General features: G+C 39.7%; 1 protein-coding gene and 1 long non-coding RNA gene across 2 annotated transcripts in view; one reads left to right on the plus strand and one right to left on the minus strand.

Annotated features, from left to right (window-relative positions):
• Nucleotides 1–2,739, plus strand: part of txn2 (thioredoxin 2) — a 29,006-nt gene extending 26,267 nt beyond the window's left edge. The window contains exon 4 of the mRNA XM_061885319.1: nucleotides 2,082–2,739. Within this exon, the coding sequence (XP_061741303.1) occupies nucleotides 2,082–2,198 (117 nt within the window). The 3' untranslated portion in view covers nucleotides 2,199–2,739. The remainder of the gene's footprint in view (nucleotides 1–2,081) is intronic.
• LOC133541754 (uncharacterized) lies at nucleotides 2,259–9,418 on the minus strand. Its single transcript, XR_009803973.1, has 2 exons — nucleotides 9,133–9,418; nucleotides 2,259–4,781 (listed from the first exon to the last, which is right to left on the minus strand). It is a non-coding gene; the product is annotated as an uncharacterized LOC133541754 (long non-coding RNA).
• Nucleotides 9,419–14,133: the final 4,715 nt, after the last annotated feature.

Here is a 14,133-nt window from a genome sequence, read left to right on the forward strand (position 1 = left end):
ATTCTTGGGCTTGCGTGCTGCAACTGCCTTCTTCAAGTCCCACCACAGGTTTTCTATAGGATTTAGGTCTGGCAACTGTGAAGGCCACTCCAGAGTCTTCCAGCCCTTCTTCTGCAACCACTCTGATGTTGATTTGGAGGTATGCTTGGGATCGTTGTCCTGTTGGAAGGTCCAACGTCTCCCAAGCCTCAGCTTAGTCACTGACTTCATGACATTTGCAGCTAATATATCCTGGTGGGAAATAGAATTCATAATGCCTTGAATGCGCTGGAGATTCCCGGTACCTGAGGCAGAGAAACAGCCCTAGAGCATGATTGACCCCCCACCATGTTTAACAGTAGGAAAGGTGTTCTTCTCTTTGTAAGCTCCATTTTCTCTCCTCCAGACATAACGTTGATTCATAGGCCCAAAGAGTTCCAGTTTTGTTTCATCATTCCATCGAACAGTTTCCCAAAACCTTTGGCGTTTGTCCAGATGATTTTTGGCATACTGGAGTCTATTTTACTTGTGCCTGGTAGTCAGAAGTGGGGTGCGCCTGGGAGTTCTGGAGTGGAGGCCTTCATCTCGTAGTGCGCGCCTTATTGTCTGGGACGAAACCTGCGTTCCCCCCTCTGCAATGTCCTTTTGTAGTTCCTCAGTTGTTACCCGGGGGTTTTTCACCACTGTACGCACACAGCCCCCTCTTTCTACCACGCCCAGGTAGTGTTTCCACTGTGCCTTTAGCTTTAAACTTGCGAATTATGCTCCCAACTGGGTCTCTTGGAATGTGTAATGTCTTTGCTATTTTCTTATATCCATATCCTTTCTTATGAAGAGAAATTACCTCCTCTCTTGACTTCTTTGACCACTCCCTGGACTTCACCATGTTGCAAATACACCATTGACCATCTACAAGAAGCTGAGCGTCAGTCTTTTTCAATCAGTTTAATTGTTGCTCGTTATGGTTCTAATCACATCTACAGGTGTTATCAACACTTGATTGAAAAGACCTTATTCAAATTCTGTTCTTAAGAGGTATGATCTTCAAGGGGTTGAATAATTTTGTCAATGAGATATTAAGAAAATACTAATTTTTTGGTATTTTGTAAAATAGTGTTACAATTTAAGTTGCATTTGTCTATTTGACACATCTTTATTTGATATGACTATAAACAAAATACGGAATAAATATCCAACTTGCTAAAACACCAAAATTGTGTGGGGGTTGAATAATTTTGATTACAACTGTATGTATGTGTGTATGTATATATATGTGTATGTGTATGTATGTATGTATGTATGTATATATGTGTATATATATATGTGTGTATATACATATATATGTGTATATATATATGTATGTATATATATATATATATATATATACGTGTGTGTGTATATAATATATATATATATATATATATATATATATATATATATATATATATATATAAAGATGAGGCTTTAATTCATCTCTTGGTCTGAATAGATTCTGAAATAATGTGATGCACCATATTCAGATTTATTGAAATGCATCTTTTATGTGCAGAGTTGATTTATTACCTTGTGTAGTAATTTTGATAACCTCAATAAAAGTGGTATCAAGACAAATTGAAAGATGTGTTCTACTCTATATTTTAGTCCACAAAATTTACTGTAATTTCAATCGACTAAAATTAAATTAATATAGATGACTGAAACTGAAATGCTTTTTAGTCTAGACTATGACTAGAACTAAATTAAAAACTGCTGCAAAAAATAACACTTGGAAAATACTTTGTCGCCATGGAGGCCAGGATTAGTGATTTAGAAGTAGCTAAAACACTGCAGCGGGACGTTAGCCGCAGAGCTAGTTATGTTTTAGGCGCTGCTTGCAGAATGACACTTTTTAGTGTTTAAAGCTTTACCTTTTATCATTCCATTCCCCCTCTTCTGCTTGGAAGTGCTGTGTGTGTGTTGATTGTCATGCGCCTGGGCTCATATTAGCAGCAGTGTCACCAAGGCCATGTCCATGAAGACTTCCAATTCATTAGTACCTTGAAACTTAACTTTCTTGTTTGGTGGTAAGCCAAGGCTTTTAATAACTCCCTTCATGCCTTCAGGTGTCTGCTGTTCCAACAGTCATCGCCATGAGAGGAGGCGATGTGGTCGACCAATTTGTGGGGATCAAAAATGATGACGAACTGGAGTCTTTTGTCAGCAAGATCATTGGACAATAAATCAGAAACACTGAAATCAGTGTTTCGGTGGTGCAGGCGACACATTTTGAGTCTGTCAGTGGCCAAGCTGTGACCTTGTCCACACTCGTCCTTAGACTCACTGCTTTGACTGTAGCGTCTCATTTTGTCTGTCTTAGTTTAGAAAGTATGTGTGCCTCTTTCAACGCTGGGCACTTCTGTTAAGTACTTGTCGCCTTGATCCAACTGCAGGAGTGGAAATATCAGCACAGTACTCTTCTTATATAGTGCATTATGAGGCTCTGTAGTTTTAACGGTGAGGGGTTTATTTATGGATATAAATCTTACTAAAGGAGGTTGTGACTGTCAACTGTAGTTTTGGTTTCCATCCACACGATGGCGGTGGTTGTCTAACATGACCGAGCCACACATGCTGGTTTTCTGCCAATATGCCTAGTAATGTTAGGCGTGTCTAGCGTCAAAGTCAGGAATTGCAAATAATTTGGATTTCTTTTTATTACAGTAAAAAAAATGTTGTTCTGGAAACATGGCCACGTGACGCAATAAAGAAATCAAAATGTGATTTTTTTTTTGTTTTATTTTTTTCCTTCACATTGCCATCTCGCGGCCAATGCAATGAACTACCCATGTAGTCAACACTCACTTGATGTCAAGAAAAATCACGTTAGTCTTTAAAACGAGACTTCCCAAACATTTTCTAAAAATGTGCATGAATAACACAAGTTTTATGTAAGTAATACTGTAATGGCAAACCCATGACGTCATGTAATGCTGGACTGAGCTCACTTTAACCGCAACAGCTGTTTTCTCTCTACGTCTTTAAACAATACATGCAAACAAACTGTGTACATTCACCTCATCTTTAAAACGAGTAACGGTTTGTTAATAAAGATAAATATTTTTAAGGAGTGGTCATATAAAAATATGTTCCCGAGTTGTAAGATAACGTTCTCTTTTTGCCTTTCTGCAGAACTTTCCGATTGCGCCGACAGTTTCCGGTTTGATGACATTACTTCCTGTATGTGAAAGACTTGCTGCTTTTACCATCGTTTTAATGGAATTTTGAATATAAATTCTTAAAGTCACGTTTCGAAACAATATTCCAGTCCATCAATAAGATAAAAGCGCCAATTGACGTAATTTTTGAAGTGTGATATTCTAACCGAAGTGGAAACATTAAAAAGTTGAAGTACCGATGATTGTCACACACACACACACTAGGTGTGGCGAAATTATTATTTGCATTTGATCTGTCACCCTTGATCACCCCCTGGGAGGTGAGGAGAGCAGTGAGCAGCAGCGGTGGCCGTGCCCGGGAATCATTTTCGGGGATTCAACCCCCAATTCCAACCCTTGATGCTGAGTGCCAAGCAGGGAGGTAAAGGGTCCCATTTTTATTGTCTTTGCTATGACTCGGCCGGGGTTTAAACTCACAACCTACCAATCTCAGGGTGGACACTCTAACCACTTGGCCACTGATAATATGTCATTGATTGATTGATTGATTGAAACTTTTATTAGTAGATTATAGTAGATATATATCCCGTACAATTGGTAACACCCGTATAAGTTTTTCAACTTGTTTAGGTCTATGTTAATCAATTCATGGTCAAGGGGCTGTTTGTAACTTGTTCAAAGTTCAATTTTACAAAACCACAATACAACAAGAATACGGGTTAGCTTATGTTTCCAACAGAACGGACTCATATTTTTAGTCACTATATTTTTTACAGTTACACTTTTTCTCAACAATTAAAAATGACCTGTGTGTCTTGTACACGCATACACAAAACCAGTCATTACAGTCGTACTTCATATATCATGAACACATAGTTGAAGCATAAAAATAGGACCTGCTAAATACTTTCTTGTACGTGAATAAAGCCATCTAAACATCAACTAAGAACTTAACACTCGTTTCGCCCAATATAGAATTCTTGAGTGTGTTCTACTGTAGAATACTGTATTCACTGGTAGATCCTTCAGGCATCACCCGGCCACCACAACAGGGCCATGACATGGAAATACTTCCTCACATCCTGAGTAATTCCTCAAAGTCAGAACTGGGCTTCCATGTTTCGGCAACAACTCGGTCAACAGTCGCAGCTACGATCCACATCGTTTTTGTTAAACCTGTCTTATTCAATCAATCAATGTTTATTTATATAGCCCTAAATCACAAATGTCTCAAAGGACTGTACAAACCATTACAACTACGACATCCTCGGAAGAACCCACATAAGGGCAAGGAAAACTCACACCCAGTGGGACGCCAGTGACAATGATGACTATGAGAAACTTGGGAGAGGATCTCAAATGTGGGCAACTCCACCCCCCCTCTAGGAGACCGAAAGCAATGGATGTCGAGCGGGTCTAACATGATACTGTGAAAGTTCAATCCATAGTGGCTCCAACACAGCCGCGGGAGTTCAGTTCAAAGCGGATCCAAGACTACAGCGAGAGTCCCGTCCACAGGAAACCATCCCAAGCGGAGTCGGATCAGCAGCGTAAAAATGTCCCCAACCGATACACAGGCGAGCGGTCCATCCTGGGTCTTGACTCTGGACAGCCAGTACTTCATCCATGGTCATCGGACTGGACCCCCTCCACAAGGCAGGGGGGGACAGAGGAGAAAAAGAAAAGAAGCGTCAGATCAACTGGTCTAAAAAAGAGGTTTATTTAAAGGCTAGAGTATACAAATCAGTTTTAAGGTGCGACTTAAATGCTTCTACTGAGGTAGCATCTCGAACTGTTACCGGGAGGGCATTCCAGAGTACTGGAGCCCGAACGGAAAACGCTTTATAGCCCGCAGACTTTTTTTGGGCTTTAGGAATCACTAATAAGCCGGAGTCTTTTGAACACAGATTTCTTGTCGGGACATATGGTACAATACAATCAGCAAGATAGGATTATTGATGTGTAAGGTAAAGTGCATCTCAAATCAAGAGAGTTCATGCCCCGGACAGCTGTTGATAGCAGTCTTGTTAGCCTGAAATGTCCGATGCTACGTCTCGCTGTTGTCTTTTTGCCATGTGGAGATGTGTTATTGATGAGGCAGGAAGTGAAGATGAAGTACATCAAAAAGTTGTTCTGCCAAAAGTGAATATCTTTATAGATGGCCACAACATAATGATAGAAAATAAGACAAATACGACACCAATGTGTGGAAAACACCAATACAACTACAAGTCACATCCCAACAGAAGCACCAAGTCGAACAGTATTTTGAAACTTATTTTGCTAACTAGCAGCCTCAACAATAACAACAAAACACTTCCTCATTATGCACCAATGACGAAACAGCAAGCAAGTTTGCATTCAGGAACACCTGGAATTTTGAGCATCAAACATTACAACTCAAGGTGTTTTTGTTCTGTATTGCTGCAATAATTATGACAATATCTTTTTTTCCCCTATTTTTTAATTCATTTATATCACTGAATTTTTTCAATAGCTTGTTCGTTCGACTTCAAAGAGATTAAAAAGCATCGTGTTGGGGTTTTTTCACCAACAAAAAAATGGCACATTCTTCAAATTATTGAAATAAAATGTAAAACAACAAATCGTGATCATTAAAAGGGCATTGAGATGTTTTTATTTTTACGAAAAGTTCCTACATTTTGATTATTTATTTATTTTACAGACTGGTTTGAGCACTGTTGAAGTAATGGCACCAGCACGATGATCAAGAAGGTGAGAAACGCTATTGAATTCGAGAAAAGGGTAGTGGTATAAAGTACAAAGGTAGCGTCCGTGTCTCTTTCGCTTTACATAGTAGAGTTTTAACTTGCACTTACAGATGTAGCGATCAACTGTAGTTACGAACAGTGGTTTTCTGAAGTGTTCCTGAACCCATGTGGTGATATCCCTTTACACACTGATGTCGCTTTTTGATGGAGTGATCGAAATTCCGTAATATCATGGCTTACGTGCAGTGATTTCTCCAGATTCTCTGAACCTTTTGATGATGTTACAGACTGTAGATGGTGAAATCCCCAAATTCCTTGCAATAGCTGGTTGAGAAATGTTGTTCTTAAAAAATTTGTTCAGGCATCTGTTCACAAAGTGGTGACCCTCGCCCCATCCTTGTTTGTAATTGACTGAGCATTTCATTGAAGCTGCTTTTATACCCAATCATGGCACCCACCTCACTTGACACAGACGTCATAACCACATCAAAGCTCACACACAGCAAAGATGACCCCTACAAATATAACACATCTATTACATTATTGCACATAACTGTGGTGTGTTCAGTGACACTTGATTCAAGTTGGAATCACAAGGAATTAAAACCAGGGGAAGTCTTAACTCCCAAGAGATGCACTAACAATAAAATGTGTGTCTTCCGCTGACGATATTACCAGATCATCATCATCAAAAACATTTATGACAATATTTATGTGAATAATGACAGTGTGGCTCACTGATTTTCTGTTAGGAAGAAGAAAACATTTAAATAGTATTTTTAGTCTTTTAAATTGTGTGGCGCAGTGTAAGCGTGGCCATGCGCAATAAGAGGGTCCCTGGTTCAATCCCCACCTAGTATCAACCTCGTCACATCCGTTGTGTCCTTGAGCAAGACACTTGCTGATGGGTGCTGGTTAGTGCCTTGCATGGCAGCTCCCTCCTTAAGTGTGTGAATGTGTGTGTGAATGGGTGAATGTGGAAGTAGTGTCAAAGCACTTTGAGTACCTTGAAGGTAGAAAAGTGCTATACAAGTACAACCCATTTACCTCAGCATTACATTGTATCCTTATTAAAATTATAGGGAAAATAATTAAACAATTATTTTATTAACATGTTTTTTTAGTCTGTGAAAAGATTAAATGTGCATCAATTTTAGAGAAAAAAACATAAAAATATAATCCTTATTTTAACTCTAAACATTTTTTGCACAACTCAAAGCATTCGATACTGAAAAATGAAATTGAATCAACTGAATAAATAATGATATAAAACACCTTAACTTACAAAACAAAAGTTAATAAAACAATTTGTGCTGAAGTTATATTTATCAAAATGATGAAGTCAGGATTAATAATGGTTTATATACAGTATATATAAATATTTATGATATCGACAAAGCATGTTCATTGAGAAGAACTGGGTTATATGACTATTTAAATTCATGGTTTGGCCACTTTATATTGAATTTAATATTTAATTATTATTTATACCAGTGGCGTCCCCACCCCAAGGGCCCCATAATGAAAAGTCAAAAATATGTCATAATTTTTCATATGAAAAAACCCTGCTAAAAACATTTATTTGTAGACACGACTTTGTGTGATAGGTGACAAAGTATATTAGACCTAGACTTATACTTCCTTTTGGACGGCGTGGCGCAGTGGAAGAGTGGCCGTGCGCAACCCGAGGGTCCCTGGTTCAATCCCCACCTAGTACCAACCTCCTGAGCAAGATACTTCGCCCTTGCTCCTGATGGGTGCTGGTTAGCGCTTTGCATGGCAGCTCCCTCCATTAGTGTGTGAATGTGTGTGTGAATGGGTAAATGTGGAAGTAGTGTCAAAGCGCTTCGAGTACCTTGAAGGTAGAAAAGTGCTGTAAAAGTACAACCCATTTATCATTTTATCATTTATTCCTTTTATTGTCATTCAAATTTGAACTTTGCAGTACAGATATTGTTATTAATATTTCATATTCTATCTTTTTTCATTGCATTACTGGACATTTTTTTGGCCTTTTGCCTGCGTTTTCCCCCCAACAAGAAGAATGATAATAATGACAATTATAACAACAATAATAAAAATAATATTACGACTGCACAACCTAGTGTGTCAAAAATTTGTTTAAAAAATGTTCATGTTCAGTTCAACTTTTCCGTGTTTATTATTTTAGTTGTAGTGATATTTCAAATGTATTATGTCATAATAGTAGTGCTTGGATGTTGTTGTTTTTTTGAGTGACTATTTAGTTAATATTTTCATTTTATTTTATTTTTGAGAGTTTCTAATATTTTATATAAGGAGAGTCCAAACTTTTTGTAAAAAAAAAAAAGATTAAAAAAATGCAGACATTAAGAAGGGCTGTAAATCTTTGGGCACCACATGATTGATTATTGGCTGTAACGATTACATTCAGAATCGATTCTTGATTTAAAATCAATACTTTTTTAGTAACAGTTCTATGATTAACTACATTCCCTCATAAAATAGATAAACAGCTGTGATCAATTTCTTTTTTTCTTAAATTTTTACAGTTTTCCTGACAATATACTGCGGGCCAACACAACTCGAGCTGCAAGCCGCAAATGGCCCCTGAGCCACAATTTTAACACCCCTAATTTACGTATCTATTTTTAACAAAAACTAATTATTTAGGGGTTTATAAACCGGATTATAAACCGCTACTTTTTTCCTACGTTTTGAACCCTGCGGCTCATAAAACTGTGCGGCTAATTGGGTCTGGACGCCGAGATGAGCAGTCGCATTTTTTTTCGCTCCCGCTCGGGAATACAATCAACCACTAGGATAATACCACACTTTCTCTTTTTTCTACTGTGGATCACGGATATATATTTGAAACCACCACGGATACAATACCCTCTTGAAAATGAGAGTCGTGAACGCAAAATGGACAATCACTGCGAATTTTACCTTCTCGGTAATTCATCGACGAAGCACCTGGGCTTCGGAGGCAATGTGATCCACTCTCACCTCACAGTGGATCGGAACAGAATAAACAAGCCCCTGACTGGAAGGATAGACCGAAAAGCTACAATTTTACTATTACTTCTACTCTCAGGAGACACTGAACTAAACCCTGGACCAATAACCACCCGTGTAATGTTGTCTCACCTGGCGAAGCCTAGCAATGTTGTTGCTAACGACGAAGAGGAAGCTAGCGTAGCTGCGGGACCTCGTCGGAGCTATGCTAAAAACATTAGCTCTCCACCTACGCCAGCTCCTACTTGTTCACCATCACACGAGCTCACCTGCAATCCAGCGGTCGGCGGCACGACGGAGGACTTCACCCCTGTTGAGTAAATGTGATCTCATTGTTATTAATGCTGTTTCTGTGTATCAAGAGAGAGGCTTGCTGTTGTTGTTTTGCGCCTCCAGCAGGTTATATAAGGTAGTGCAGGCTCGCCCGTGTTATCATCACGTGATCTCTTCCGGTTCACTTCGCACGAGAGAATATGAGAGACTCACAGAAAGAAGCGCGATTAAGTTGTGTTCTATTTTCCACAGTTACCAATGTTTTGTTTCCCGGTGCTGTGAGGCATTGTACTGAACCATCCTTAAAATAAACCATCGTCTTTCTTTTATATTCAACTGGAGTATTCATTGAAGATGAGTGAAGAAAGAAGAAACCCAACAGGTTATGGGCCCAGACATGCAATGGGAGGAAGATGGCAGCGCCTGGTCTTCGATGGAGACGAGGACAACTACGAACTTTGGGAAGTAAAATTTCTTGGTCGCATGAGACTTGAAGGTTTAAAGGACACAATACTTTCCTCTGGTGAAGTGGACCCAGAGAAGAATGCAGAATGTTTTGCAGAGCTAATCCAGTTCCTCGACGACAAAAGTCTGTCGTTGGTGATGAGAGACGCTGCTGACGATGGTCGCAAAGCACTACAAATTTTACGGCGCCATTATGCCAGTGATGGTAAGCCTGGAATTATTTCCCTGTACAACGAATTGTGTTCCCTGAAGAAAAACTCAGAAGAAACTATTACAGACTACATCATTAGAGCCGAAAAGATAGTGACTTCTTTAAGAAATACAAAGCAAGTAATAAGCGATGAGTTGAGCATTGCTATGGTTCTGCGGGGCCTACCGGAACCATACAAACCATTCGTCATTCACATGACACAGAGCAACGATGAAGTGACTTTTGTGGAGTTTAAGAGCAAACTACGAAGCTACGAAGAGACAGAGAAATTTGAACACAAACCAAATTCAGACAACGTAATGAAAGTGGACATAGCGTCAGCAACCTGTTATGGATGTGGGAATCGTGGACATTTTGCGAGAAATTGTCCCCACAAAACAACACCAAAATGGTGCAACTACCACAGAAGCACAACACATACAGACGAGACGTGCAGAAGAAAAACCAAGCCTGACTCTGCTAAACAAACTATGGAGAAAGAAGAAGATTCAAAGGAAAGTGGCACCTCGTTTGTGTTCCAAGCCAGTCATTTGGTGCTTCCAGACGGCATCAAACAAAATGGACTGATGGTGGACTGTGGGGCGACGTCACACATAATCACTGAGAAGAGCAAATTTACACGATTTGATGAGACTTTTAACCCAAACAAACACTACATGGAGTTGGCTGATGGAACAAGGAAGAACCACGTGGCTCTGAAGAGAGGCGATGCAGTGGTTTTTCTACGCAACACGGAAGGGAAAAGTGTCCCCGTCACACTGAAGAACGCCTTGTTCATCCCTATCTACCCACAAGACTTCATGTCGGTGAAAGCAGCCACGACTGATGGAGCTCAAGTTATCTTCAAAGAAGGACAAAACCGGCTCATCACGAAAGAAGGAAACACCTTCAAGTTAGAAGTACACGAGAGACTGTACTACCTCAAAACGGTAAACCATCAAAAACCATACGATGACTCTGTGCATGACATGATGTCAAAAGACAAAGTGAATCTATGTTGTGATGTGAAAACATGGCACGAGATCTTGGGGCACTGCAATGTGAATGATGTGTTGAAGCTTCAAAATGTTGTGACAGGCATGACAGTTACAGGAGATACAAAGATAGAATGTGACATTTGTACACAAGGAAAATTCACTAACACTAGGAACAAATTACCTGATGTCAAAGCTAGTGCACCCCTAGAGCTGGTGCACACTGACTTGGCCGGCCCCATTGACCCAATTGGATTAGATGGGCATAAATATTCAGTCTCAATTACTGATGATTATTCAGGGGCAGTATTTGTTTACTTCTTGAAGAATAAGAGTGAAACTACCCTTGCGACAGAGAAGTTCATTGCAGACGTTTCCCCATATGGCAACGTAAAATGTATACGCTCAGATAATGGAACTGAGTTCACTGGAAACGATTTTCAAACACTTTTGAGAGAGAAAAGTATCAGACATGAAACTTCGTCACCTTATTCTCCTCATCAAAACGGTACAGCTGAAAGACAGTGGCGAACACTGTTTGAAATGGCAAGGTGTATGCTATTAAAAAAAGAGTTACCAAAAACATTATGGCCTTATGCTGTTCAAAGTGCCGCTCACATTCGGAACAGATGTTACAATGACAGAACAAAGAACACACCCTATTTCATGCTAACTGGAAAGAAGCCCAACATTTCAAAAATGTGGGTGTTTGGAACGGAGTGTTATGCATACACTCACAGTCACAAGAAACATGAACCAAGGTGTGAGAAAGGAGTATTTGTGGGCTATAGTAAAAATAGTCCAGCATACTTGGTCTATGATCCACAGTCAAGAAAGGTGTCAAAACACAGACTGGTAAAATTCACCAAAAAGAACACTGCAGAAAAAGAAACACAAACAAATGCGTATGACTTGGAAATCCCAGATTGCGAAAGAAATGAAACCAAATTACCTGACACTGTCAGAAAAATCAGTGAGCATCGAAAATCAAACTGTAGCTCAAAACGATGTTGATAACCAAACACAAACTCTAGAAGTAGAGGAAGATGTGGTGTTAAATGATGCCACAACTAACACAGAGACTAGAACAGAACAAAGAGGTCGTTACCCAAAGAGAGAGAAAATGGTTCCTCCAAAATACTTAGAGGAATATGTAACAAACATTGATGATACCAATGAAAGCCATGACGTTATTGATCACTGTTGCAGGGCAGTGTGTGGAGTCCCACAGACGTATAAAGATACCCTGATGTCATCAGAGGCAGCCAGCTGGGAAAAAGCCATGAAAGACGAATTGGCATCTCTCAAAGAAAATGACACATTTGAACTAACAACATTACCAAAAGGGAAAAATGCAATAGGCGGAAAGTGGGTTTATGCCCTCAAAGAAAACACAGAGAAGGAACAGCTTTTCAAAGCTAGATATGTTGCCAAAGGATACAGTCAAACTGAAGGTATAGATTATCAAGAAACATTTGCACCAACTGCAGACATTACTTCTGTGCGTGCATTGATGCAAATAGCTGTTCAAAATGACCTCACCGTCCACCAGATGGATGTGAAAACGGCATATTTACATGCCCCCATTGATGAAGAGATATACCTAGATCAACCAGAAGGTTTTCAGAAAACATCGGACACAGGTGAAATATTAGTATTTAGGTTGAAGAAATCAATCTATGGCCTAAAACAATCAGGAAGAAATTGGTACAAACTTCTAAAGGACTATTTAGAACAAAACAATTTCAAAAGAAACCTATCTGATCATTGTGTCTACCGAAAACAAACAGAAAATGAAACAGTCATTGTTATCATCTGGGTGGACGACCTGATCATTGCTGCAAGTAGCAAAGAAGCACTTGAGCAATTTAAAGACGCAATGAAAGCCAAATATAACATGAAAGATCTGGGTAAGATATCTTATTTCCTGGGTATTCATTTTGAACAGAAACAGAATGAAATCAAAATGGATCAAAAGATGTACATACAAAAGATGCTTGAAAGGTTTGGCATGTCAGAATGCAAACCTAAAAGCACTCCTTCTGAACAGAAAGTAGAACTGAGCACTACAAATCAAAATGAGTGTGACACTACCGAGGTGGTAAACCCCAAAGAATACCGTGAAATCATTGGTAGTTTGATCTATGCCATGACCTGCACCAGACCAGATATCAGCTGGATTGTTGGTAGGTTATCACAAACATTGGCAAAGCCAACATCACATGATCTAGTTGCTGCCAAACATGTGCTAAGGTATCTCAAGGGTACACATGACTTTGAACTAAGTTTCAAGAAAAGTGAGGAAGGTCTCAAACTTATTGCATTTAGCGATTCAGACTGGGCATCATCAGTGAAAGACAGACGCAGCACTAGTGGATATTGTTTCGGTCTAACAAAACAAGGTCCAGCTATATCCTGGAAATCAAAGAAACAACCAACAGTTGCATTGTCAACTTGTGAAGCTGAATATATTGGCTTATCCACCACTACACGAGAAAGTATTTATATCACCCAACTGTTGAGTGGCATGGACAAATGTTTATACAATAGTACAACAATTCATGGAGACAATCAAGGGGCTCTTTTATTGAGCAAAATTCCAGTTAATAGACAGAGGTCCAAACATATTGATGTCAAATACCATTTCATTCGCGAGGCACTCACTGAAGGGAAAATTTCATTGGTCTACTATCCTACAGAAGACATGGTTGCAGACATCTTAACAAAACCTACTACAAGAGCCAAGATTGACAAATTCAAATTATTCTTTTTTGGAAACTAATGTGTTTCACTGTTTCATGGTCATGAGATCAAGGGGGGGTGTTGAGTAAATGTGATCTCATTGTTATTAATGCTGTTTCTGTGTATCAAGAGAGAGGTTTGCTGTTGTTGTTTTGCGCCTCCAGCAGGTTATATAAGGTAGTGCAGGCTCGCCTGTGTTATCATCACGTGATCTCTTCCGGTTCACTTCGCGCGAGAGACTCACAGAAAGAAGCGCGATGAAGTTGTGTTCTATTTTCCACAGTTACATATGTTTTGTTTCCCGGTGCTGTGAGGCATTGTACTGAACCATCCTTAAAATAAACCATCATCTTTCTTTTATATTCAACTGGAGTATTCATTGAAGATGAGTGAAGAAAGAAGAAACCCAACAACCCCGAACATCGGTGCGGTTGGCGGCCCAGAAATGGAGGAAGACTGCTCAGACACCGGTGAGGACAGCGGCTCAGCGGCGGACGGCGTAACGGCTTCTGACGACTCCCTGGCCACCATGAAAATCGGCAGCGCGGAGATCCTCCTAACTTCTCCCGAAACCTTGAGGGTCATCACCGCGTCACCTGGACCCC

The sequence above is a fragment of the Nerophis ophidion genome, linkage group LG23 (assembly GCF_033978795.1).
Source record: "Nerophis ophidion isolate RoL-2023_Sa linkage group LG23, RoL_Noph_v1.0, whole genome shotgun sequence".
Taxonomy (NCBI): Eukaryota; Metazoa; Chordata; class Actinopteri; order Syngnathiformes; family Syngnathidae; genus Nerophis; species Nerophis ophidion.